Source organism: Cavia porcellus, unplaced genomic scaffold, assembly GCF_034190915.1.
Source record: "Cavia porcellus strain 051 isolate PalLab524CR breed Dunkin Hartley unplaced genomic scaffold, mCavPor4.1 scaffold_9, whole genome shotgun sequence".
In the NCBI taxonomy this organism is placed as follows: domain Eukaryota; kingdom Metazoa; phylum Chordata; class Mammalia; order Rodentia; family Caviidae; genus Cavia; species Cavia porcellus.
Window position 1 is genome coordinate 19,446,443 of NW_026947492.1, and position 26,249 is coordinate 19,472,691.

General features: G+C 52.2%; 1 protein-coding gene across 2 annotated transcripts in view; it reads left to right on the plus strand.

The window, feature by feature from the left end:
• The window catches only part of Pknox2 (PBX/knotted 1 homeobox 2), a 242,733-nt gene extending 216,545 nt beyond the window's left edge, over positions 1 to 26,188 (plus strand). For both annotated transcript variants that reach the window (XM_003472709.5, XM_063256012.1), the window contains exons 7-12: positions 6,913 to 7,042; positions 7,510 to 7,607; positions 8,400 to 8,519; positions 21,503 to 21,579; positions 22,337 to 22,515; positions 23,998 to 26,188. In XM_003472709.5, coding sequence (XP_003472757.1) covers positions 6,913 to 7,042; positions 7,510 to 7,607; positions 8,400 to 8,519; positions 21,503 to 21,579; positions 22,337 to 22,515; positions 23,998 to 24,227 — 834 coding nt within the window. In that variant the 3' untranslated portion in view covers positions 24,228 to 26,188. The remainder of the gene's footprint in view (positions 1 to 6,912; positions 7,043 to 7,509; positions 7,608 to 8,399; positions 8,520 to 21,502; positions 21,580 to 22,336; positions 22,516 to 23,997) is intronic.
• The last annotated feature ends 61 nt before the right edge of the window (positions 26,189 to 26,249 follow it).

Consider the following 26,249-nt stretch of genomic DNA (forward strand, 5'->3'; position numbering starts at 1 on the left):
TCATCCCACTTCCTCCCCCATGGAGAGCCCAGCCTGAGGCCTGGCACGCATGCCCTCATGGCCAGGTCTATTCCTGCCTGGACACAGGGTGGACAAAGCCAGTATGAGTCAGATTGGCCAGCATGAGGATTTTGCCCAATGTGGTGGGGAAAGTTGTAGATTCGATGCCACTGGGAGGGCTTCCTGGGGGAGGAGGCTGAGAGGAATTAACCACCTATTGGCATCTCTAAGATGAGTGTTTCCTGTGCATCAAGAATTTGGGGACAGGGTGGGAAACAGCCTTCCAGAGTCCCAAGAGAGAAGGCAGCAGAGGGTTGAGCAGTCATTCACTTGCACATCTGCAGCTCCCGGAGCACTTATGGAGACTGCTGAGCTCCCAGGACAAATAATGGATGTGGCACAGTCCTTGCCCTCAGCATGTCACAGTGGAGTCTCCTGCCTCCAGGTTTATGAATGGGCTCTATTCTTCCCTGATCGTGGTGCAGCTTGCTAGGATCTTAAAGGAAATGGAAAATGTAGGCCAAGAGGTCAGGGCTGGAGACATGTTAATTGAATAACCATGTCTCCTGTGACTCAGCACAGAACTGGCAGACGGAGGGAACATTGCAAACACTGACTGAGCCCCCAGCCCTTCAATGCTTTACATATAAAGTCTTCTTCACCCCCCCAAAACAAGGCTTCAGAGTGCCCATTGCTTTGTACATTTTACAAAAATAAAGACGCCAAGGTCAGAGGTCTAATGAGACAGAGAGTGGGGCGGGTCACTGCAGAGCCTGAGTCTTCTTACAATGGCAATGCTTCGGGGTGGCACATTTGAAAGAGAGGGAGGACCCTGGGTCCTGGGCCCCAGGTAGAGAGGAATGATCCAGTACAGCTCAGTGATTCAGGAGCTACGGAAGCAGGAGTTTGGGTCTGTGAATATATTGGGAGTGAGTAAAGAGCAGAGAGGTGTAAAGTGAATCCAATCTGAGATGTTGGACTTAGCAGGCCAGATCTACTAGCTCTTCAGCTCTGCAGCTCCCTAACAGCATAGCAAGGGGTCTGTCTAATCCACACACCCTCCCTGGGAAGAGCCAACCTTGCTCACCGGCCTACAGGGACCTCTACGTTTTCAAGTTGGCAGGAGCATGGAGGTCGGTCACTTCGGCCCAGGCTCTAGAGATTCTGCCCCGTGGCCAAGCATCCTGAGGACTTGACCTGTGAGTTTAAGGCCACGTGGTGGCAAGGGAGATAATCCACTCAGAAAGATCACCACTGTGGTGGAAAGGGGACACCCCCAAACCACAACTGCAAGAAGCTAAGCTCACGCTGCCTACTTCTGGTCATTGCATTACAGCTGTCCCTCTGTAGGTTCTTCGACCCCAGCCCTCCTCCATGCTGGGGGCCGGGAGACCCCGAGGCTACATTCCCGCCAAGCCCATGAAACCTGAGAGCCTCTCTCCTTCCCAGAAGGAATGTTCCTTAAGAGCAGCAGCTGCTGCTTGTCCCTTGGGACTAAGCCCCCACAGGAACGGAACAGAGACAGGATTAGGTGGCTTGATTATATGTGCTTGGCTTCCTTGAGTTTGCCAACCTGGCTCGTCTTGGTCTGAGGCTGGGCTCTGCGGGAACAGAGAGACTCTGCCAGGAAGGGTGTCTGGGGACAGGGGTAACCTCACCCATGTAAGGCATGCACACAAACACCCACACACACACACACCAGCCCAGTCAAGCCACATGTTTATCAAACATCTACCATGCACTTAACACTGTACTGGGCCATTTTGGAGAAATCAAAGGAAAACTCCCTTTTCCTCGGGGGCTAAGGGGGAGCTTGAGACCAAACTAGGGCAAAAGGACACATCTGCCTAAGAAAGAAAACCACTGTATTGCATGTTCTGTATATGAGGTGATAGAAACCGTGAAGAGGATGATGGTCCATGGCCATGCTCAGAGGAGATTAAGACAAGCACCCCAGCGGAAATGGGGAAGTCTGAACCCACCTGGATCCTCCCCGACCCCTACAAGTTAGCGACCAGAACCATCCTCCTGGGAGGTCTGGGTGAGCTGATCTGAGGCGGTGGATCAGCAGAGACCCCTAGCGGCGAGGGTGAGGATGGCCGGTAACTGGGTTCCTCGTTCTGCAGCCGTTCCCCTCTCTGGCTCCAGTCGCGCACCCTGCCCACGCAGTAAATGATCCACGTTGGTCTTTCGACAGTCTGCAGCTGCAAGGACCTTCTCGAGGCCATCTAGCTCATTCCTCTGCTTCACAAGCACCCTAGTACGATGAAAATTCCAACAATTTCTAGAAAGCTTTGAGGGAAACTTTATTGTCACTTCTCCCCATCACTCCTGCATGTCTACATTCACATTTTCTTTCAGAAATTTCCATTGTGGGTGAAAACTAAGTCTCCTGGACACCTTAGGCTCTTCCCCTATGAATAGCCAAGAACAGTGGCCCACCAGGGGGACAACAGCATCTCCATCCACAGCCACTGTGGGTTCATGGATGTCCCCACGTTCCAAAAGTCACCTCAAAAACACCACCTCCTGTTTCTTAGTAAGGTCTTTAGTTTGAACAGGCTATCTTGTTTGGTTCCAAAAATGAGGTTTACACTAAAACTCACCTAGGATCACCAAGGTCCAGAAAGAATGATTAATGACCCTGGATAGGGCCGTTTCTGTTGGCCTGGCAGGCCACCATGGACCACAAGCTGCTATGCAGTCACTGCTCAGCCCCTTGGAGGGGTGGGCTTGGGGGTGCAGCCCTGTCTCAAGCAAAGGACAGCATGCTGGGGTCAAGAGCAGGCAGCCGCTGGGCACACCTGCGAGCCCAGCCCCTGGCTCTCCGTCCCATCCCCAGGCTTCAGGTGTCTCTCCAGAGGGCCGCTGTGCCATGTACCCATGGGAAAAGATGAGAAGTCCTTGGTTTGAATAACCAGTTCTCAGCTCCTGATTCCTGGACAATTCAAATGGGGACGTGATGCCGGAAAATGTCACCAAAACTGTGCCACACGTGTTTCACACTTCTCGGCGGGTGCTAAGGAGCCTGGAAGGAAGTGGCTCTATCTGGATCCAGACAGCAGCGCCTACCTGGGTGTGGCGTGTGATGAGCGCCCTGGGAGAGCTGTCGGGAGGGTAACAACACCGTGTGCTTAGCCAGCAGTCTTCCCTGGGGCTCCGATGCTGCCATGGTAGCTCCTTCCTTGGAGAAGACCTGCGGCTTTCCCTGGGGACTCAGGGCTCTAGCGTCACCATTCTACAGAGCTAGGGTCTGAGGCTGGACTTGAAAGTGCAGCAAAGTGAATTTTTGGAGCTAGGCTGGGAGGTGCGTGTGCGTGTTCGTGTGCATGTGTGTGTGTGTGTGTGTGTGTGCGCGCACACGCGCTCGCTCAGAACTGCTGTTTGTCCAGGCTGCAAGTCAGGCAGAGAGGCAGGCCCCAAAGGGGTATGTGGCAAGGTTTGTGTCACTCCAGCTGGGTGTGCAACCTCAGCTGAACTGCTTCTGTTGCTAAGTAAAGAACCCAAGTGGCTCTAGGACTTCTAGGACAGGATTTTAATCCCCACTGTGCCACTCCCAGCTGAGTGACCTCAGCCAAAGGAAGTGGGAAATAAATTATTGGGTGGCTAAATGTGCCAGGCAGTGTGTTTGTATTGGAGCCTGTCTCTCTGATCCCAAGGCCCATTTCCTCTCCCTGCAGGCATCTGTCCTCCAGGCAGGGCCATTTGACTATGGAATTCACTTCCATTCTCTAGACCTCGATTCCATTTCAGGCAAGTGGAATAATCTCTGTCTTGCTGGCTTCATTAGGTGGGGAGATTAAAGGGAAATAAGAACACTCTCTAATATTCAGTGGATGATAAATAAGTAATTTGCAGATTCATCTGATCTTTTGGGCTAGCCAAGGGAAACTTTTTTAAATACTGATTGTGGAGGGTCTGATTCAGTGGCTATTAGAACCTAAGTCTTTAAAAACACCCCCATGTTCAGGAGGTTTCTGAGACAGCTTCTGTTTGCAGGTGCAGGGGGTGAGTACTGCTTCCCCAGACCCTGGGTGTGCCAGGACTTAGCATCCTATTTCTCACCCCCACCCCACCAAAATGCAACCAGCCTCGGCCCTCCCCATGGTCTCTCCCTCTAAAGTTTCCCATTCTATTCTTCCACTGATTTAACTTGGCTGCCTCTCAGCACCTCCCAGCCAAAGACTCAGAGAAGGAGGAGGAGAGCGGGAAAGAAAAGGATCTGATCCAATGTATAAATTGCCTTTAGGTAGCCAAACCTGGTGAGCTGGCATGGAGCTATCCAAGCCACAGGGGAGAGAACCAGCCAGAGTTTGAGCAAGCAGATGAAATATCCAGGTGGTATCTCACCCTTCTGCCTTTGGCTAGAAGACAAAAATACCATGGGACACATCTTGTATTTATGGTACTGATTCTCCCTGTACTTTCCTAAACTTGCTGGATACTTCTTTTGGGCAAAGAGAGTTGAGGAGAACTCTTTCTGTTTGAAATTCTCAAATATCTTTAGCAAAAAAAGAAAGAAAATGAGTATCTTCACACAGATGATTCCAAATGAGAGACTATCAAACAGCTACTTCCACTGGTTTCAGGATGAATGGTGTTAAGGCCTCCTCTCCTCTGTGAACTTGACCTTGCAAGTTTGCTTCAGTTTCAAATAACTTCAAGACTGGTTTGCACGCTGTGAGAATAGTTGGCTGGGATATGGGACAAGGGGAGCTCAACCTTGGAGCAACCTTGTTCCTGGGCTGTCAGTACTGCAGAATACATTTCATAAATAGTGAGGTGAAGTCCACAGAAGGGTCGTGCCATGATTCCCAAACTAGCCATCCTTCCTCTGGTGCCCACACTTCTGGGTTTGGGTTGGTTTTCATCTGCTCACCTTACCTTTGGTGAATGGGATTCAAGGATTGTCTTGCATCCCAGAGCCCAGCACAAGGTAGGTTGAATACTGAGTGTACTGTAGTTGTAGATGAAGGAGAGCTGTGTTCCAGTCCTACTGCTGCTTAACAACTGGGCGACTGTGGGCAAGACACTATGGCCTGTCAATCTCAGCTTCTTGCTTGTACCTCTGGGAGGTGGAATATGAGGAGACTTTAAGGGATCCTGCAGGTTCTAGACTGCTGCACATCACACGGTCTTAGACCCCAATTACATGAACAATCAGATCAGGAGTTCTGCTCAAGGAATGAACCTCAGTGGGTGAGAAGCTCTCATAGAGTCCCAGAACGGGGAGGCCAAGGAAGGAGTCATTCTGCAAGTTCATAGCAGTAGAGGTGACCGAAGGATACCCCAGAGAAACAACCCCAGAGGCCACTGTGGTGCTGGGTGGGAAGAGGGGGGCTCTTCGTTACCTTCCTCTCATTGCTGAGACAAAATGCCCAATGCCCAAAATTAAGGAATGAAGAGTTTACTTAGCTCACAGTTTGTGGAAGTTTCAGTCTGTACTCCGCTGGCTCCAAGGCAGGGTGGTGTGGCCAAGGGGCAACCGTTTATGGTGGCAGAAGACAGAAAAACAGAGAAATTCTCCTAAGCCTTCTTCTCTGCCTCATTGGCTCAGTTTCTTGCTTTTTCCAATTCTACAAACATTGACCTTTCACACAGCCAGTCTGTTCACAGACTCTCTGATAACCCAGCCACCACATGTGGGCTCCCCAGAGTTGGGGGACACCAAACCAAGCCTCTTCCTACAGAATCTTGAACCCCTCAACATCAAGTTCAAGAATCCTTACCTGATCATTGACTAAGAATGTTGAAGGGAGCGGTATGCAGGAAAAATGTTTTCTTAACTTCCTTGGCTACTGCAAAAGCAAACTACAGGGCTGCGGATTTAGCTCAGCAGCATAAGCGCCTGCCTGGCAAGTGCAAGGTCATGAGTTTGATCAGCAGTACCAAAAGAAAAAAAAATACAAGGGGTGCCCGTGTGGGGCAGGGGGACCCTGTTTCAGTGCACTCCTCTGCTGGAAACCTGAGGAAGAGCAAAGAATCGATCGTATGTGCTAAAGGAGCTACAGTTAAGACTGGTATAAGATTTCCTTAAAAGACAGGTTACGCAGGGGCCAGTGTGGCTTCACTGTTATTTTTAAACAAATATTTTCATATTCTGAACTAGGTGCTAAGGATACAAAGACAGGGCCAGGGATATGGCTCAGCGATGCAGTACCTGCCTGGCCAGCAAAAGGGCCTGAGTCCAATTCCTGGTCCCCCACCCCCACCTCACAACAAGAAAGATACAAAGGTGAAGCATTGGAGGGCTGGAGACGCAGCTCAGTGGTGGTGTGCTCGCCTAGCATGCATGAGGCCCTGGGTTTGAGCCCCAGCACTGCAAACAAATACAATTAAACAATAACATACAAAATAAAAACCAGAGGCTGCTTTGTCTTGATCTGCAATGTAGTAAACGCATGCTGTTCTAAAGGATGTGAGAAAGAGAGCACTTCCGAGTGGGGAGGACAACCAGGGAGAAAACCTGGCGCTATCGAGCGTGAGAAGCAGCAGATGCAGAGCAGGCGAAGCCAGGGGCTCTGCCGAGGCTGCCTGTCAGGACCGCCTGGGGAGTTTGGAAACCCCCAAGCCCAAGACATACCCCTGGCCATTAAACAAGTTTCAGGGTTTGGAATCCAGGAGATTCCAAAGTATAGCCAAGGTGAGGCCCACTGGTTTGGGGGTAACCCGTACCTCAGGTTGGCAGGGAGTGGAATGGTTGCGTAGATGACCATTGTTATTTTTTTGGTTTGGGTTTTCATTTTCTTAGTGTTGGATTCTAAGAAGCCAGGAGAACTGCCTTCTGGACCTGGGACTGAGGAGGAGCAGAAAGGAAGGGGAGGGAAGACAGAAAGGGGATAGGAGGATTTGGGGGCACAGAATCCCAATTCTCAGGGACATTGTCATAAACCATGCCTCCCTTACCGCCAGGACCTCCTGCAGAATTCCCCCAATTCCATGTCTGGCGTCTCCAATAACCCCCAGGGAATTGTGGTCCCAGCCTCAGCACTCCAGCAGGGCAACATCGCCATGACAACCGTCAACTCACAAGTCGTGTCAGGTCAGTGCAGAGAATGGGGTGTTGGGAGTTGTGGGGAGCATCCTTGGAAGAAGACAGGGTGGCCCCTAGGGAACTCCAGGGTCAGAGGGCGTCCACTGCCATTGGACGTCCAGCACCCTCAGTTTCTTGACTGAAGTGTTCTCAGACGGTACACCAAGTCTTGATGGCGATGGGTTGGAACACATTTGGGTCAAATTCTCCATGATCCAACCCCCAATCAGGACTAGGTAAGACTGCGGTCCCTTCCCTCAAACACTTCCCTCCAGAAGCTCTGCTCTCTCATCTGGACACCAACCCCACACACCTGCTCCTTTCCAACAAGTGAAGGAACCATCATACCTCATTGCCCCAGGCCTCCATGGCAGAGGGTTTTCACACACAAATGCCAAGGGACCTGGGGACCCTGATTGCCCTCACTCTTCCCAACCCCCCATGACAGGGGACCCCAAAACTGGTTGTCTCCTCAGGTGGAGCCTTATACCAACCGGTTACCATGGTAACCTCCCAGGGTCAGGTGGTCACCCAAGCAATCCCCCAGGGAGCCATCCAGATCCAGAACACACAGGTGAGTGTGTGTAGGTGTGTGACATGTGCATGGGCAGGGGAGGGCACTCATGATGACTTATTCTCTGCCAGCCACTTAAGGCAGTGATTCTTTTCATCTTCCCCATCCCTCCAGGAGGTATCCATACCCCCACGTTACAGATAAGAAGCTGGGGGGTTCTGAGAAAGGTTTTTATTAACTCCTGGGACTCAGCTGCCTTCTGAGTTTACATCAAAGAGTCCCACACCTCCTAGCTCTTGTCTCCAAAGTCACCCCACATCAGTGGTATACAGTGCAGATCTATAGAAAGAGCTGATCTTGGAGGCCTAAGCTCTGACGTTACTGCCCTGATCTTGGATAAGTCTTCTATTGTCTCAGAGCCTCAGAGTTCTTATCAATAAAGGTGGATCTATACCAAGTGCACACAGGCCAACCAAACCACAGGGCTATTGTGAAGGTTATCTGTGGCCAAGGTTAGGAAAGTGCTGTGCAAACTATGAAGTGTTAACAGCTATTGGATAGTTTACAGCAAATTCACATCTTTGATGCTCTGTGCATGCCTCCACATTTTCTCCGTCTCCTCCTGTCTCTCCTTCTCCCTCTCTCTTTTCCTTGCTCCCTTGACCCCAAGCCTCATCTCCATCCTCTGAGGGGCTGGAGAGGGGCGAGAGGGAAAGGTGACTTCCCCAGAGCCCTAAGAATGAGTTCAGAACGGACTTGGCAGCCAGAGCCTGCTGTCGCTATGGCAACAGGTCCCTAGCCACTGGCCTCACAGCCTACTGATGCTGATTTTTTTCTCCACGTGCCCTGAAGGTTAACCTTGACCTCACCTCCCTCCTGGACAATGAGGATAAGAAGTCCAAGAACAAACGCGGAGTCTTGCCCAAGCACGCCACCAATATAATGCGTTCTTGGCTCTTCCAACATCTCATGGTGAGTGTGTCTACACTGGGGTGTGGAGTCACAGCGGGGAGTATGAGTAACCCACAGTGTGGGTGCCAGGGTCTGCTGCTCCCTACAGACCTGCGGAGGGTGGGGCCTCAGAGACAGCACTGCTGTGTTAGGGATACTGGCAAAGGCCAGATTGGGAGGGGGGCTTAAGTGGAACCTAAAGCTAGGAGACTTTTTAGTACTTGCTGCTGCTGCCTGAAAAAAAGTGTATCAGTCAAATGGGAACAAGCCCTCTGAAGGCAGGTAAGTACTAGCCAAGTGTACAGTATTATTCTGGGCACAGAGCAAGATGTAGGGGTGGGCTCGCGGTTACTTGTCCAGTACACCTTGCCCCTCTCTCGTGAGGAATAGGTCAGTTCTTCATCAGGACACTGAGTCCACTGACCTGGGGGAAGCTCAGGTGTCCATGTCTCTGCAGACCAGAGCAGGCAGAGGAGGTGCAGTGTGGAAACTCAGCCTCCAGAGGGGCACCCAAGGCTGGACATCACTAAGCTTTTGCACATCACCTGTGACACAGAACGAAGGCTTTCCTAAGTCTCAGCCCCTATCGCTGTAAAGGGACATGATTCCCGGGGTTTAATGCAGTGTTTATAAAGTGCCTACTGTGTGCATGTAACACCATGGCAGTTCCGTGTTAGCCTTTGATAGACTGTTAGGGACAACTTCTCGGTCATAATCCTCTAGCACCAATTTCAAGAGCAGTAGCAATAAAGAAAGAAAGCCCACTAGCTGCAGGGGCTGATTGTGTGAGTGTGTGTGTGTGTGTGTGTGTGTGTGTGTGTGTGTGTGTGTTCATACACACTGGATGACCCAGCATCTGGGACCCCACTGGGCTTTCAGCAGTCTGCCCACACTCAGCTGCAGGTCAGGACACTACACACACAGAGAAGACAGATACTTACCAAGGAATGGGCACATTGTCCTGAGAACCATGTGAAGAGACATCTTTCTTCAGTGAGAAAGAGAAAAACCAAACAGATCATGGAGCTAGCTCACATAGCAGCAAATGGAGAGACCTCCAGGAGCCACAGGAATGAGACCAGGCAGCAGCTCTAGCGTTTGGAACAGCAGAAGACTGTGGCCTTAGGGACTGTGCCTCAGAAGTGCCCGCCCTGTGCAGCCAGTGGATGAGACCAGTCACTCTGGGACACTGGAGGTGGGGCCAGGACTTTGTGTCCACCCACACGTGTCCACCAGCCCTGGGGACCTGGGCTGCCCCTGTGCTTTGCTGAGCAAGCATGTGTTGAAATCCTTTTCTGATTGAAAGCCTAGAGCTTCCAAATCAGAAATCAAATTTGGAGAGAAGTGGGTAGAGGCCCTCAGAGACTAGGACATGAGACCAGGAACCAGGGGCAGGTCCATGCTGATGCTCCTGCTGGCAATGCCTGGGTCTCCTGCCTGTTTGTTTTCCATATTGTCAGAGAGCCTGGGCCCAGAAGGACTTGGTGGCCCCAGGAGCCAGTGTCTGTGCTGCAGCTCATGGTCCACCCCAGGGAGGAGGGACCCCTAGGGAAGGACCTCTCAAAGGTCTTCTGTGCAGTGACTGCATCACAGCTCAGATCAGGGCAGCCCAGGTACATCTCCAATGGATCAAATGTGACTCCACTCACCACATGGTGACACAACTACGGGGCAGTGTCTGTAGTAGAAAGCGCGTGGTTTTTTGAGGCCACCAGCCTAGGTTCAAGGCTAGGTTTCGCCTGTTGCTCTGCAATCCAGGCCACTGCCAGCTCTTGTGGAGATCACAATGGAGCCAGGAAGTAACTGCAAAGACACTGGCCACCCTAAAGTACTTAACAAGATCTGTTCCCTTTCCTTCTTCACCTCTGCCCACTGTGCTTCCTTCTGCCCTGGGGCCCAGAGCCTTCTCTCTAACCCCACCCTTCCACGTCCACTGCAGCTCACCCCTCGGAGTTCCCCAGCTCAGTCCCCAGCCCCCACCTCACCTCCTGGCCTGCCTGGTTTCCCCCAGCTTGAAGCCCCAGATCCTCTTTGCTGAGCACAAGCAGAAGGGAAGGAAGGATCCATGGGGGCTCTTTAATAAGTCCTGGGACCTTGCTGGACAGCCTGACTACAAGCTTGCTGCCCACCTTCACCCATCCATCCTGCTATTCTTTCTAACCCAGGAGCGTGCTCGGGCACAGATGCTGGTACTAAAGTGTTTGCCATTGGCACAGTCCTCCTGCCATGAGTGCCTTCCCCACAGCAGCCTCCAGAGATGAGAAGTGAGTGGTGGTCAGGCCTCCAAAGTCGGAACTCTCAGCTTCTGCACTGAGGGGGAGAAGGCCATGCTGCTCTAGGACCCAGGGGTTCCACTGTACTCCAGGCCACAGCTGCCCACGCAGACCTGGCCAGGCCACAGAGCCTGCTCCACCCCCAGGGCAGCCTTGTTCTCTACGGAGACACACATCCCTGCCCCAGCTTCAGGACAGAGGCCAGAAGACTCTGGTAACCAGGCACGGGGGAAAGAAGATGGAATCTGAAGCCAGGCAGATCAGGGTATGGACTGAGGCTCCCACCCTACCTGTATGATGGTTCCTCTTCTACTGCTTTGAAATGAGCAGGGATCATTTCCTGTGGCTGTGAAAAGTAAATGAGAAAACGTCCAGAAAGAGCCAGTCCCGCACATAGTCTGTGCTTAAGAAATTGCTCCCTTTGGGGCTGGGGATTTAGCTCGGTGGCATAAGCACCTGCCTTGCAAGCAAGTGGTCGGGAGTTCGATGCCCGGTACCGATAAAAAGTTAAAAAACAAAAAAAAAAAAAGTTAGAAATTGCTCCCTTTGAACTTTCTAGAATAGTGGCCCAAGAGCAAGCTTTGGAGCTTGAAGCCCAGCATTTGTGAAAATTAACTAGAGATGGGTGGCTGATAGGTCATTTTGATCTGTAGTGCCTACTGATAAAAGGTCACTTCTCCATTCTGGGTGTGTGTGTGTGTGTGTGTGTGTGTGTGTGTGTGTGTGTGTGTTTGAGTGCACACACACACTAGTAAATTTTCTGAGAATAGGGGCTATGCACTATTCTGTGGGTCCTTCAGTCTTGATTTCTTCACAGGATTTACTGAGTGTTGCTGCCAAAAATGTGACTCATGGTGAAATTTTGGGGGTAAATCTGGATTCTGAATGCGTAGTGTATTTATTTACATTTAGTGCACACTAGATAGTATGGTGAATTTGCAAGAGGTATTAGGTTTAAGAATCCTCTAAAACTTACTTGCTGGTGCTCCATCGGTTGGCATCATTACTCTGAAGAAGTTCTGGGGACATACCATTCCATGGTCACATCAGGCAGATAGTCACTGCTTGGTTTTAGGAACGAAAAGGTACGAAGTAAAAAAAAGATCATAGTGTACCATAGGTGCCTCACAACCAGTGCATTTGGGACAGCTAGTTCGTTGTTTAGTTAATTGGAAAAACTGCTTTAACAAGAAACAACCCATTCAAAGCACACGCTTTACCTTAATTTAGAAGATACACATATATATTTACTTGTGAATCTTTTAGTAAAGGGCCCCAAGGACTTTTTATGATTACAGTGTATGATTTTACTTGCGTAAACCTTTCCTATTAAAAATCTGTAAGCTCTATGTTTGAAGTGAACAAACACACTGATGTGTGGGCACCTTGACATTTTATGATGTATCCAGGCTCTTACATCTGTCTCACCTGATCCTAACTAGTCAGCATTTGAAAGCAGATTTGAATCTTGAGCCTAAAAAAAAAAAAAAAAAAGAAACTTATAAACATGTATCATGTGTACATGGGAGACACCCAGGGGAAAATGAGTAATTCCAGAAGTGACCCAGAGTACCAGCCATCTAGCATCCTACTAAAAACAAGGAGTGTAAGCCAGGGGACTCTCAAGTCTTCTCAGAGCTTTCTGTCTTGTTTTTCCCAGCAACAATAACTCTTTCTTTTTCCCCTCATATTTTATTTGCTTACAAGTAGCTCATTAAGTTAGAGAATTACAGTAACATGTACCATTGGCATCCACCAGTCTGGATACCGTACTGCTGACTTTCTGGTGAGCAGCTAATTTGGCCACTCAGATTGCTCCTGCCAAGAAGCCTGCTTGGCCCCTCAGGCGTCAGCCTCTGAGGAGGGGCAGTGCTGACCGTGTGTAGAAACGGACGGCACTAGGTTGCTTGCCACCGTGGTGAGCAGATACTGATTTGGAGCACTTCGGGGGTAAAACCTGGTTTTTCCTGTCATCTTCTTTCCCTCGGGCAAAAGTTAGTATTTTGCTTTTCATTCTTCTTTGTCCGATGGCTTCCTGTCATGGCCACTGCTCTGTGGCACTGCAGCTAGGGACAGGCGTTCAGATGACAGGAAGCTCCTGAAATGGAGGCTGCACCCCAGAGCCTTTTTGGCTGGGAGGCTGCAGGGAGCTCGAACGCCTTCATCCATTAGCTGCTGGCTTCGGGGCCCCTGAAGAATCCACTGACGTTTTGTGCCACTGTGTGCTGGCTGCAAGAGGCTGAAGGCTTGTGGGAAGAGGTCATTGTGGACTGAGTGGGTGGGAAGCACCGGCAGGCGCAGTGCTGTGGAGCAGAGGAAAGAGGGGTGCTGCTCCCCGCTCCAGCTCCAGCCCTCACCCTGCTGTTCTGATCCAGCGCCATCCTGACCTGCTGGTGCTGCTCGCTTGGGTGCCTAAAGGCAACGTGATGCTCTGTGCTCCTGCCACCCCACACGTGAGCACCCCAACGCTCTTCTCTGTGTGCAGGGCAGTCTTGGAAGAGAGCCAGGCCCCAGCAGGCCCCGCTGTCCACCGAGCAGCCTTTCCTGCTGTTCCCACTTCAATGCCAGAGTCTGTGCTCAGATACGCTAGTGAAACCCCGCCACCACCACCCTGATCCTAGGAGGCTGGCACTGCTGTGGTTCTCAGCTTCCCTGTGACAAGACTGAGACTTAAGATGGCAACATATTTCACAAGGTTGCATCAGATTTGAATCCAGAACCATGTGGCCCAAGGCTCTCATCTCCCACCAGTGGCCTCCACACTGATCTAGGAAGCCACAGTTCTTTCTCTGCTCTCATGCAAAGTCTAGGGAGGGCAAAGGAGAACTCCAGCTCTCAGCCTGGGAGAGGCCTGTGGGATTTTTATACACCCAGGCACAGTGTTCAGCTCTCACTGCTTAAGATATCCCTCTGCCCCATCTCTATCCATCCCATGTCAGCCTGGGGTGGCGTCTGGCCAGGGCCCAGCTGGACTCTCTGTCTTCCCCTCCCCCACCCTCCTTCTCACCCCAGAAGCCAAAAGCCCTGCTCCAGGCCCTCATATGACCTCTGCTGTGGCCAAAAAGCTGAGTGCACAAGAGATACCAGAGGCCTTCTCTGTGTGTCTGAAACATAAGTCATATGCCACCCTTCGAAACAATTCCATGGGTTGAACATATTTAAAAAGTTGTGCAATAATAACTATCTAATTCCAGAATATCTTCGTCACCCAGAAAGAAATCCCACACACATTACTCATGACCCTCAGCCCCTGGAATCTAGAATCTACGCTGTCTCGATGCGATTACCCATTCCGGACATTTCATGGCTCAAAACATGTAACGAGGTCTTTTGCACCTGGCATCTCTCTCCCAACATAATGTTCTCGAAGTGCCGAGTACTTTGTTCCATTTTCGAAATGCCGAGTACTTTGTTCCATTTAGTAGCTGAACAGTGGTCCGTCGTGTGGGTGTGCCCGATCCGGCTGTATCTTCCCCCGCTGACGGATGCAGGGGTTCTTTCCGCCTTTTGGCTTATGAGGAGCACTATGTTCCAGGTAACTTGCCTCTTCACAAATGCCTAAATTTCAGGTGTGAGACATGATTTCAGCAGTCACGGGCTCGTAATTTAACAGGAGGAATAAATTATACACATAAACCAGGATGGAGATGTAGCCCCATGTAGAGCTCTTGCTAGCATGTGTTAGATCCTGACCTCAGTCCCCAGCACCACAAAACATGAAGAAGAAGAGGAGGAGGACAAAGAGGAGGAAGAAGAAGAGGAGGAAAAGGAAGAAGAAGAAAAGGGAGAATTAAAAGCCTGATGTGAGGGGGTGCACCTGTACTCCAGCTACTCAGGAGGCAACAAGTATCCTTGAGCTAAGAGTTTGACGTCTCTGTCTTAGAAAGTGAGAACAAAGCTGGGTACACACAAAGGAAGTCAGCCCATGAGGAAACGAAGGGCGATCACAGAAATGCAACTGTCCCCGGGTCTGAGACCAGGGGAGTCAGTACAGGCAGAGTCTTTGGCCAGTTTTTAGGCCACTCAGAGCTCAGTTTTCTCCTTTGTGACATGGGAATCATGATGCCTGCTTTCTCAACACCTGGAGATTTCAGTGAGAATACAGGACATGTGCCTCAGCAGAACCCGCACTGCGTGTGTCCTCCAAGCATGCCACAAACTGCAGGTGTCCCACAAAGGGCTGCTGCCATGAGGTAACTTCAGAGGACCCTGGATGAGACTGAGAGGCAGATGTGAGCTCGACAGGAAGCTGTCCCCATCCATCAGAGGCTGCACACGGAGTGGTGGTGGCGCGGCAGAGCCATCTCTCCCCGGCTTTCAGCCGCTTGCACTGGAGACCGGCGAGGGGATCCTCACCACCTCAGACTCACTAAACCACAGCCAAGGCTGCAGACATCCCCTCTCCATGCACCCGACTTGTTCTATACTGGTATAAAGGGCTCCTGAGCCTTGGGAGAGGCCGAGGTCCAGGACCTTTCAGGCTCTGTTAACAAGGTCTGGTAGAGGAGCTAGCATCTGGGCTGGGCCTCAAGCATTGCTGGGATTGGATAGGAAGAGAAAAGGCAGGTTCGTTCTGGATGGAAGTTTTCTCTTGAGTAAGGATCAATGTCAACAAAAGGGACTGATGGTCCCTTACAGTGTGTGCTGATCATGAGTCCTCCATCCCTTTTCTCCCCTGAAGAGCTTGGCAACTCTTGTGGCCCCTTGCCATGGCCAGGATGGTTTCTACCGAGGCCACACAGGGGGCTGGTACTGCAGGACTTCCCTGGAGGCACCCTGGGAGGCTGGTGCCAGGCCAGGTGGAATCTTAACTGGAGTCGTTTCTTGGTACACACATAGTCCACCAGTTTCTGCCCATGACATGAGACAGTTTTCTCCCACCACCCTTCACTGTAGAGACCAAGAGAGAAGCTTTCTGATTCTAGTGAGGATGGAGCACCTCAAGAGCACGCCCTGCACAGCTTTGGTCCTGGGCCCTACGCCACATTGGCAGGGAGCCTGGGGAAGGAGGAACTCGGTCCGCCTCCACCTGAGTTGGGCCTTGCTGCCAGCAAGCATCAGCCAGCGCTGGATGGGCAAGCTGAAAGACAGGGAGAGGGACCCAGGAGCCTCGGCGATTCTCCTGAAAATGCTTTGGGAGACTTACAACCTCCAGAAGCTGAGACCAGACTCAGAAGGGAGTACACCCTTTGCATGTGCACGGCCTGGGGTGGTCTCAGGCCAGCCTGTTGGACAAAGGAGCCCAGTGACACAGGTGCCGAGGGCCGCTGGGAGGCTGGTATGGGCTGCCAGGAAACAACCTGGGCCTTTCAGAGAGAGCCCCATGCATCGTGCCAAGGGTTTGCTCACCTATTTATTTTTTAACAAGCACTCATAGACTATGCCAGGTGCTGTGCTAAATATTGTTAACTCATGGAGTCCCTGTAGCATCCTGGAGGCACAAGGGATGATTTTCCACATTACAGAAAAGGAAGCTCACCCACGTCTTGAGCTGCTGAGGAGGATGGGGATTTGAAGCTGGGTCGTCTGGCTCTACAGCCCATGTCGATACCCACTTCCCATAGTGCTGTGCTATCCCTGTCTAGGGAGGCAACCATCGGGCCTTGGTGGACTCTTGATCACCCCTTCCTTCCTCCCAAACATACATTTAACAGCCAATTGCAGTTAGTAGATAGGGCAGCCCACCTCTGGGTGGAATCAAAAGGGGGTCTGAGCCACTGGTGCCCCCCCACCCAGCTCCATGTCTTCAGGCACACGGAAGAAAAGCAGGCACCCCAGAGCTCCTGTGTTTACTCATTCAACAAACGCACAGCAAGTACTTAGTGCGAGCTGGACAGTCTCAGAACTGGTGGTGGTGATGGGAGAAAACATGGTTCCTCTTCTTGACTATTTGCTGCCTGTCTGTTTGGGGTGACAGGTAACAACAGATTCCCCTCGAAGTGTGAGGGATCCTAGGCAGGGTAAATGGTCAGACCTCATAGAAGGGGGCTTGACTTAACGGGTAGGGAAGGTGCAGGAGGAGTCAAGAAGGAGCCATCTTGCTGCAGCATGAATGGTTTGAAATAGAAACCGGAGGGAGAGAGAATCGTTCTGAGATCTCAGAAAGATGAAGAACAAAGAACAGTGGATTGTCAGGATGGAAAGGAATAGATGGTCACACAGAACAACCATGGAGGCACAATTCCATTCATTGCAAAACCGAGCCATCATGGTGCAGGGTGTAATACAGATGATAAAGCTATGGGGAAAAGCAGGCACGTAATTACCACAAGAGGTTACTTTGGGGTAGACATCGGGGAGGTGACTGGGGGGCCATAAGTGGGGGCTCAGCGTGCTTTAGTGTTCTATCTTTGGACTTGGGAGTGGTTACACGAGGATCTGTTTTGTGAGAAGACATGAGATTAAACATTTTAGTTCTTTATGTTTTTTGCCTTAAAAGGAACAGGGGTGAACATGAGAGAGCAAATAACCCGGAAGGTCCGAACCGGTGACAGCAGGCTCCTTCTTGGGGGCTCGCTTTGTCTGCATCAGCACCTTTGGAACCAGGGTATGCCCTCCAGCGGTGGCAGCTCAGATGTGATGGGACCTGTTTGCTCAGGGCCCCTCACCTGCCAGCCGCCTCCCTCTAGGAGGCCTCCCACCTCCTGAGCAGTGCCCACAGCAGGGTGGCACACAGCAGCCAGTGGCCCCGAGATTGTCAGGAGTGAGGCGAAGAGGGGACCCAGAGCATGCTGGTGATGACCAGAATCGGGAGCAAAACCCCCTCCTCAGCGTCTGACCCGATGCCCCTCTCCAGCCACAGAGCAGGGTCTGCTGCAGCTCGCTGTGTGTCACGTCCCTGGGTAACCTGGCCAGCCTCACAATGAGATGCGCATGGGCTGGGAGGTAGGACAATCTTGGGACGGTGGGTTTGATGGTCGAAGAGATCAGGGACCTAGGAGCCAGAAAGAGCTTAGCTTCCTTCTGGCCGGGCCCCAGGCACAATTCACTCTTCAAGCTGAAAGTTACCTTCGGTGTCATTTGAGCCCAGTCGGGTGTGCTGTGGAGCTATAAAGGGAAGTAAGGGACAGTAGGAGGGGCTTAGGTTAGATTTCAGAGGCACTTCCTGATGGCAGCTATGAAACACCTATTTAATATAAATGCTGCAGTTTGTGCCTCTAAAACCCCTAAATATGCAGCTAGATGGCATCTAGCAGGCTTCAGGGTGTTGGGCGGTGAGTCAATGGATTATATCCAGCCACGCCATCTCTGAATCATCCCCCAAGTCCAAGCTGAGGCTGGAAGACATAAAACAGCAGGAATCCAAGCTTCCCCAGCTGCCACTATGGGCAAACTCGACCTCTTCCCCCCAGGTAGCACTGTCCAATCGTGGAGTCTTCCGCTGGCTCTGACAAATGATCTAGAAAGCTTTCACTTCTTTTTAGTGGAATACTGTCCACTTCCAGAAGAGTGACTCCAAATAATCGGAGAGCAGCTGCCAGGGTCAGAGGCTTCCATGATCCCACTTTATCCCTCCTCTGACCCAGGCCCCAAACCTTTCCAGCCGTGCTATAAGCAGCACTGACCCAATCCCTGTCTGTCCAGGGGCCAGGACAATTTTGACTCTGTCCCCGGGACTCGTGGTCTGAGGCGCGTACGAGCTGGACCGATCCCATGAGCGCTCAGTGGTGGTGCCAGGAATGTTCTGGCCGACACACCTGTTCCCAGAGCCGGGCTAAATCCCACCACTCACCCACTGCCCGCACTGGGTGGGTCCAGGAGAAAGATGGGGGGACTGGTATGGCGTAGTTAGGGGCTTATCTCCTCATTTGTGAGAACAATCAGGCAGTTTTTGCTGACACTGCCTCTTGTAGCTCTCCACTAGATGGGAGCATGGTGATCACTGCCTGCTTAGAGCACACATCACGGTCCTTCTGTGGAAGGCCCAGGGACTTCCCTCTCTAGTGCTTTTCCTAGGCTGGTTTAACTCTAAGTCCTGGGCCAAGGTTCTTGCCTGTGTCTCCTTCTCCTTGTCTGCTGCAGAGTTTTGGTTGCTCTTCAAACACCTTCCCCGGTGAATCTTCCTGGGTCAGGCCTGCCCCATCCCTCTCTTCCGTCCCAGGTGCTTAGTGTGAGCTACCCTTTCACAGAGGTGCCCCCGACACACAAACCTTCCCTTTCCGTCTCCGCGGAAGGCTCTTAAAGTCAGGTATATTTCACTTCCTGCGCCCAGGATGCAACAGGTACGCAGCCAGGACGGGTGCACGGCCAGCTCAGCTCAGAAAGAAGTCTGCACCTCCTCCCTGTGTTCATAGGCGGCCTCTGAGTGCGATCTGTCTGCTCCTCACTGATCTGAACCCTGAAGCGAGAGTGTCTCGGGAGGCCAGGCCTCAGACCGAGAGCAGCCTGTGGCCCCTGGGGACAGTATGACCACATGGCTGGCACCGAGCCCTGGTGCAGAGGCAGTGTGTGACTCACTTCTCCTCAGGCCTGTGGGAAAGGCTTCTCCCAGGAGCTGACCTGAGGCTCACTGAGCAAGGCGTGAAGGGCAGAAGGGTGGGGGGCTCCTGTCAAACCCCCAGCCCTCCAATCCCTTTCCACGTCATCAGATACAACCGATTTGGGACTGAAAATCTTGAAAAACAAAAGTGTCCGTACTGAGCATGTAACGACTTGTAGGGCCGGGGATTTAGCTCAGTGGCCTAAGCACCTGCCTGGCAAGTGTGAGGTCGTGAGTTTGATCCCCGGTACCAAAAAACAAAAAAAAGAGTGCAGACTTGTGCCTTATCATTGTTTCTGAAATAATGCAGTGTAACAGCTACTGATGCAGCATTCACATGGAGGTATCATAAGTGACCTTGAGAGACCTTAAAGGACACCAGTGCTGTGTTATTTCATATGACTGAAACACCCATGGATCTTGGAACCGACCCCTGCCGATGTGAGAGAGGACTTCGCTTCCCAGCCTGGCTTGCCGTGGACAGTGAGCCTGCTGGACTCCTTGCCCGTGCAGCACACTGGTCCCCAGGCCTCGGGGCTCCGGTGTCCTTGTCTGTTCCCTAGGAGCCTTCACCTCTCCTTCTGGCTTCTCTCTGCTCCTTCCCGAGGAGTGTGAAATTGGTTCCCATGTGCCTGATGTTCCTTCTCTCTTGCTAGAATCTTCACAAGTCCCCAGCTGCCCCCGCATAGGTGGTCAGGGTCAGAAGTACAAATTAAAATAACCCGTGATCCCATGCTGCAGGCGGGGGACGCTGAGGCATCCCGGAAGCCAGCTGAAGAGGCTGCTCCCCTGTGTCACTGGCAGTGAGAGCACTTCCGAGGCTGTGGGTCTCAGACTTCTTTCTTCCTCGGAGAGCTTTAAACACCATGCCCACGTTATCCCATCATAATAAGACGGAAAGCTATTCTTTTATTGAGCCCTTTAAGTATAATTTCATTTAATCATTAGATGACTTTATGGTGTATGATTAAGTGATCTCACAGCTGCTCGTGATATAACCAGAGTCTCCAGCTCTGGAACCTTGTGTTACCAGCACAGTCGAAAAAGGTGAGCCTGGTCAGAGGGTGCCGTGCAGCCCGCAAGTGTTCCCTGGGCTCCAGAACAAAGCGCTGACCCATTCCAATGCTCACGGTGCCTTCTGGGTGCCGGGCACTAAGCTGGGACCTGTGGAGAATGCAGAAATGTGTGGACTTAGCGTCCATGCTCACCCTCAGTGGCCCCAAGACGCCCTCCCCAGACTCAGCCATTCTTTAGTGTGACCTGGTCAGCACCCCACACAACTCCCCTTTCTCTAAGCTTAACTGCACAAGCGATAGTACCTGCTGCTTTTGCTCTTTTTAATTTACTGAGCAGTCATTCAAATGTGGCAGGCGATGGGGATACATTGGTACACATGCCACCATCATGAAGTCACCTGGACTGTGCACCCTGCCCCCAAAGACTCAGTCCCACAAAGTGGCACTGTGAGAAGACTGGGCCACAGGCAAAAGAACTGAGGTGCCACCATTTGAGCAGCAGGGGGACAGTCACTCAGGCCTTCCAACTAGGAAGTGGGGACAGCAATACCTTGCTGGGTGGGGTGGTGCGTGCCTGTGATCCCAGCACTCCAGCACTCGGGAGGCTGAGGCAAGAGGGTCTGAGGCCAGCCTGGGCTCTACAGCCTGAACTGCATAGAAAGACCCTGTCTCAAAAAAAAAGACACCTAACCTGCCTATCTGACAGAGGACTGGCCCAACTAAATGAAATTAAGAGTATGAAGCCACTTCTTGGGTTATAAAGTCCTACCCCGGTAATGCTACCATGATATTCATCTTCTGTCTCCTAAGCATGGCTGGACACATAGTAAATATTGGTTGATTGAAACTGAACTGATTCATTCACCCCTCCTACCACCTTCTTCGGGCCCTGGAGCCCCCTGTAAATCCTAGCGCAGGGAAGGCCTGTCCACCTGCTGGGTCAAGTGAGAAGGACCCAGAAGCACCCCGGAAGCTGTCCTGAGGCTGCTGCCTTCGGGGCCCACCGGGAAGCTGGCCTAGCAGCTGGGTGCCCTGGATGTGGGGCCACAGGCATTGAGGAACCTGGGTCTAACCCAGGGCCCACTGACTTTGAGAAACAAGCGTTACACGTCCCACAGTTTGAGCTGCCAGCCACTAGGGCCGACAGGGCCAGGGCGGTTCTTGTGACACAGAACGGTCTCCAGAGGGACCCCGCTGCCACGTGCGCACTCATTAGTCCTTCACCTGTCATTGCAGCACCCCTACCCCACGGAGGACGAGAAGAGACAGATTGCAGCCCAGACAAACCTCACACTCCTTCAAGTAAACAACTGGTGAGTTAGCATCACCTGCCCAAGGACTTTCAGATCCAAGGGCCACATGCTTGGCAAAGGAACACCTAGCAGGGGGAAGAGATCGAATGCCCAGACATGCTTCGGTCTCAGCCCAGCTGGCTGCCAGGCCAATTCTGGTTGGGCTAACGGCAAAATCAACACTGGCACCTATGGAGTCATCTGCAGCTTCTTAGCGCCCTCTGCTGGTCAGTTATGTCAGGCACATCCGCGGAAGCTTCTGGCGGAATAAAAATCCCAGCAGGCCTTGAGAGTCCAGCCCCACCTGTCCTGCAGAAATGGGCTGAAACACCCATGCCTGTGCCTGGGGGTGCAGCAAGTGGTCAGCTGGGCTGTCCCACTTTCCCGAAAACTGCAAGGAAAACGTTCTGCTAAGTTAGGAGCAGAGAGAGCTGCGGTCCTCAAGGATCTCTGTTTTCCCCTCCCCCTGTGTCCAGCTGGATGAGAGTAGGCTCCAGAGGCAGGGCCCCAGATCTACAGAGAAGTCAGAAGTTGGTGCCTGTGAATTCCTGCTTCCCCTCCTCTGTTCCATCCTGATTTTGATTGTCTGATCTCTCCACGTGTGTTCTTCCCTTATTACTTGGGGTGACTGAGCCCTAGGGGGGTTCATGAGCTCCTTGGTAGCCAGGCCCTTGTCCCTGCTAAATCGAAATGCTGTCCACTGTGTTCAGTGAAGTCTACAAACACTCACCCCATCACCCAAAGGGTAACTGACCAGGTAACCGCTTTTCCCCCCCAGGTTCATCAATGCCCGGAGGCGCATCCTGCAGCCCATGCTCGATGCCAGCAACCCAGACCCTGCCCCAAAAGCCAAGAAGATCAAGTCCCAGCACCGGCCCACCCAAAGATTCTGGCCCAACTCCATCGCCGCGGGGGTGCTGCAGCAGCAAGGCGGCACCCCAGGGACGAACCCTGATGGTAGGAACTGGGCCGAGGGCACCTGGAGGTGGGGAGCTCCTGGAGAGCAGATTGAGGGTCATCTCCTCACTCAGCACCATGTAGCTGTCCCGTCCAGTTACCCCTCCCTGGTCCCCATCAGACCTCTGTACCCCTCTTGCAAGCCAAGCAGTCTCTGAGAAGAGTGAGAGCTACGGTTGTCTGAGTCGGTGACTGCTCAGCAGAGCCCCCCTTCACGCCCACACCTCCCGCTGCTCAGCACAGGCAGTGCCACACTGCTCCCCAAGGCCGAGGCCATCTATAAATACCAAGCAGGCAGCTGGCTTGTGAACAGAGGCCAGGAAGAGCTTGGTTTTCCCAGCTTCTCCATCACAGCCCCCCCCCCCCACACACACACTCTCTTCTAATTGCCAGCCACCCAGCACACAATGAATAGTTCAGTCAGACGTTTTAGGGCTGGGTGTGCGAAGCTAGCTCAGCTTGAGCAGCAGGAGGAGGTGTGTGAGTGTGCATGCGTGCGTCCGTGGCTCTCTGTGGTTGTGTAAGGTCCCACGTACCAGGGGCAGCATGTTTTAGGCTACAATAGAAATAAACAGACTTGGGGCTAGGGCGGCCCGAGAGAGAATCCCAGCTGGGTAGCCTGGCGTTCCCTTGAGCTAATGTCCTCACTGGTCTGAGAGGCAGCTTCCTCCATCTTTGAGTGACATCTGAATTCTTAAAAAGTCAAAAGTGCTTCTTCACCTGTGAGGTGTGATCTAAAACTATGGTGAATGTTTAAGTTTTTAAAAGTTTCTTACAGCAAAAGACACATGGTTATTAAGCTGCCTTTAAAAACTTCCCCTCCCTTGGAACACACTCCGGCAGTCCTGAGCCATCCCGGAGTCCCCTTTCAGGTCTTTAGTTGCACTGGTGCGTGTACTTCAACATCCTGTATCAGTTCAAAACATTTACCTTTCGTGGTCTTTTTGACTTTGGGGAAGAGCAAGAAGTCATCTGGTGAATAAGGTTGATGGACCCATAGTAACGTTTTTGTTTGACAGAAGTTACCGTAAATGTTTGATCGAGGGGAGGCGATCACAACTCCATCTAATGCTTAAATTTAAAAATTCATTACCGTAAAAGACACCAGGCCATTAATCCCTCTCAGAAGACTTCCTTGTTTCACACGCGCTTACCTCATCCTTCTTGGCAATGTGTCTCTTACTGTAATAAGTTTTTCTTCGTTTAAAGGCTCGCTCGCTCTCTCTGTCACTCCTTGTATGTGTGCAGGAGATGCTACCGGGCGGCCTAAGGTGCTGCTGCTTGGTGTGGGGACAGGAAGTGGCTGAGGAGGGAGTGGTGGGAGACTCCCCAGGGCGAGAATGGCCTACTTTAGAGTTGGGCACTCTTGGACATAAGGAGCTCACCACCCTATGACCGTATGACCCTCTCCGTTTGACCTAGGAGGCCGCTGGGCCTATGACGGCCGCTGCGTGTTTGTGACCCTTGTCCTCTCTCATGCAGGTTCCATCAATTTGGACAACCTGCAGTCCTTGTCCTCAGACAATGCCACCATGGCCATGCAGCAGGCTATGATGGCTGCACACGATGACTCTCTGGATGGGACAGAAGAAGAGGATGAGGATGAGATGGAGGAAGAGGAGGAGGAAGAGGACCTTGAGGAGGAGGCCGATGAGCTGCAAACGACAAATGTCAGTGACCTGGGCTTGGAACACAGTGACTCCCTGGAGTAGTCACAGCCCACTGGCGCTGATCTCCAGGGCAGGAGAGGATTGGCGTCGGGAGGGTTTGGGGCGGGGGAAGGAGGGCACAGCCAGGCAGCGCTGAGGAAGCTGAGCCCTCGCCTCCCCAAATCAGTAGCTCAAGGAAATACAGAGGAGACACCCTGTTCCTCCCCGACCGCCAGGCTTCAACAAGCACCCAGCCTGCTTCCCTAGAACTGGAGCGGACTCCACTGGCAGAGCCATCAAGCAACCTCTGTGGGAAGCAGGACTGAGACTGGGTTTACCCGATCCGAGAGGATGGATGGCACCAGTGGGCACCTCCCCCTGGAAGGACTTGACTGTGTACAAACCCTGAGTTGCAAGGTGAATTGGTGTTGTTTGCAGAGTAGGCTTTTGGTGAGGGAGGACTCGAGAGGGGAGGGTGACAATCCCCTTCCCCCAAGCATCTCTGCTCCTTTAAGAGACACTCAAGGGCAGCAGAGGTCCCCCAAACATGATCAGTGGCTGTTGGAGGGGGAGGGCCCTAAGCAGGTCTTGCAGACTGGAGCAGGACCTGGACTCCACGGGGCTCCAGCTCAGCCCAGGACCCATCCATGGGCACAACAGCTACGGACTTGGAGAGCGTGGAGTAGGGCCTCTTTCTTTCTCCTGGAAATGCATTGTTGGCTATTGGGCTCAATCTGTAAGAGGCTAAAAGAGTTTCCTCATCTGGGTCAGCTCCAGGAGCCAAGGAGATGGCAGCACCTGGACTGGGAGCCATATCAAGGTGACTTTGGGACCATAGCTGTCCCTAGGTGGTCACAGAACTCAGTTCCTATCACAGCAGGACAATGGTGTCATAACCCTAGATGTCCCCCGCCTCAGATGAAGCTGCTTGGGTGTTCCAGGACCTCCGCAGACCCTCGGAGAGTGGTGGCAGAGCGACTTGGAATCTTCCCACCCTGCAGGCCATCTGGCTCCTTCCCTGCGCCCGGCTGGCTGACGCTGTCAGCCTGCAGCCTCTCACTTCGTGGTACCCATCAGAGAAGGCAGGAGAAGCATGGGAAAGAAGCAGCAGCTGGTGGAAGCCAGAGTTTGGAGAAGGCACTGCCTCCTCCTTCTCATCAGCATTCAAAATGGCAGAGAGGGATGGCCCTCGAGAGCCCACAGAGGTGCCCACCCTGCCCACCTCCTGTCCCGCACGCTCGCACTGCACACCGCGCTGGAGGACCCGGAGCTCCTGGGAGGACGAGGCTTTCCATCTGCCCTCAGGCACCTTCTCCCAGCCCAGCTTCCCGGCTCCCATCGTGGGCACCCTCTCCTCCCGCTTCCTCCTGCCCTATGGCTGTGAACGACAAGACTGATGACATGTGTTTCCGACTGGATTTAATTTGACGGACATGCGGTTTCATTTGTAAATTGTGCATTGGCCATCTCCTTCAGTGGCATGATGTGAGTGGCTACCTAGCTCAACTGGAGGGGACCTCAGGGCCCTCTGGGGCTTCCCCTCCTCTACTGGAGGGGGCGGAGCAAAAGGATAGTCGCTTTCCTGAGGTCTCCCTGAAATGAATGTATTTCTCCCCCCAAAAGAGCTGATATTTAATGTTTTAATAGGGATTTTTGACAAACAAATAACCTTATTTATAATCTGGGTGATCCAATCATTTTTTTACTCCCTTTTGATGCCATAGGTAGAGGAAAGTCTAACTTTTTTGGCGTGAGACTTTGCAACGTGCAGTGGGATAAAATACATTTCTTCTTCTGGTTCATTTTTCTTGTTAAAATGTAGACAGACACACACGGACACACACACACCCTATCCCACTCACCACGTCAGCAGCACCCCCACTCCGCACGGGCACCCCTCTTATAGGTGCCCCCATCTCTCCCTCCAGCCCCGCCTACTGTTATACAACCTCCTTCCGATGTATCCACCATCCCGGTACTGAATGTGGCCGAGAAGTTTCAGTAAATCTTATTACCTACCATGACCCTGGTGCGCAACTCTGTGTCTGTGGCAGCTGTACGGGTCCTTTCCTTCTTCAGTGGGAT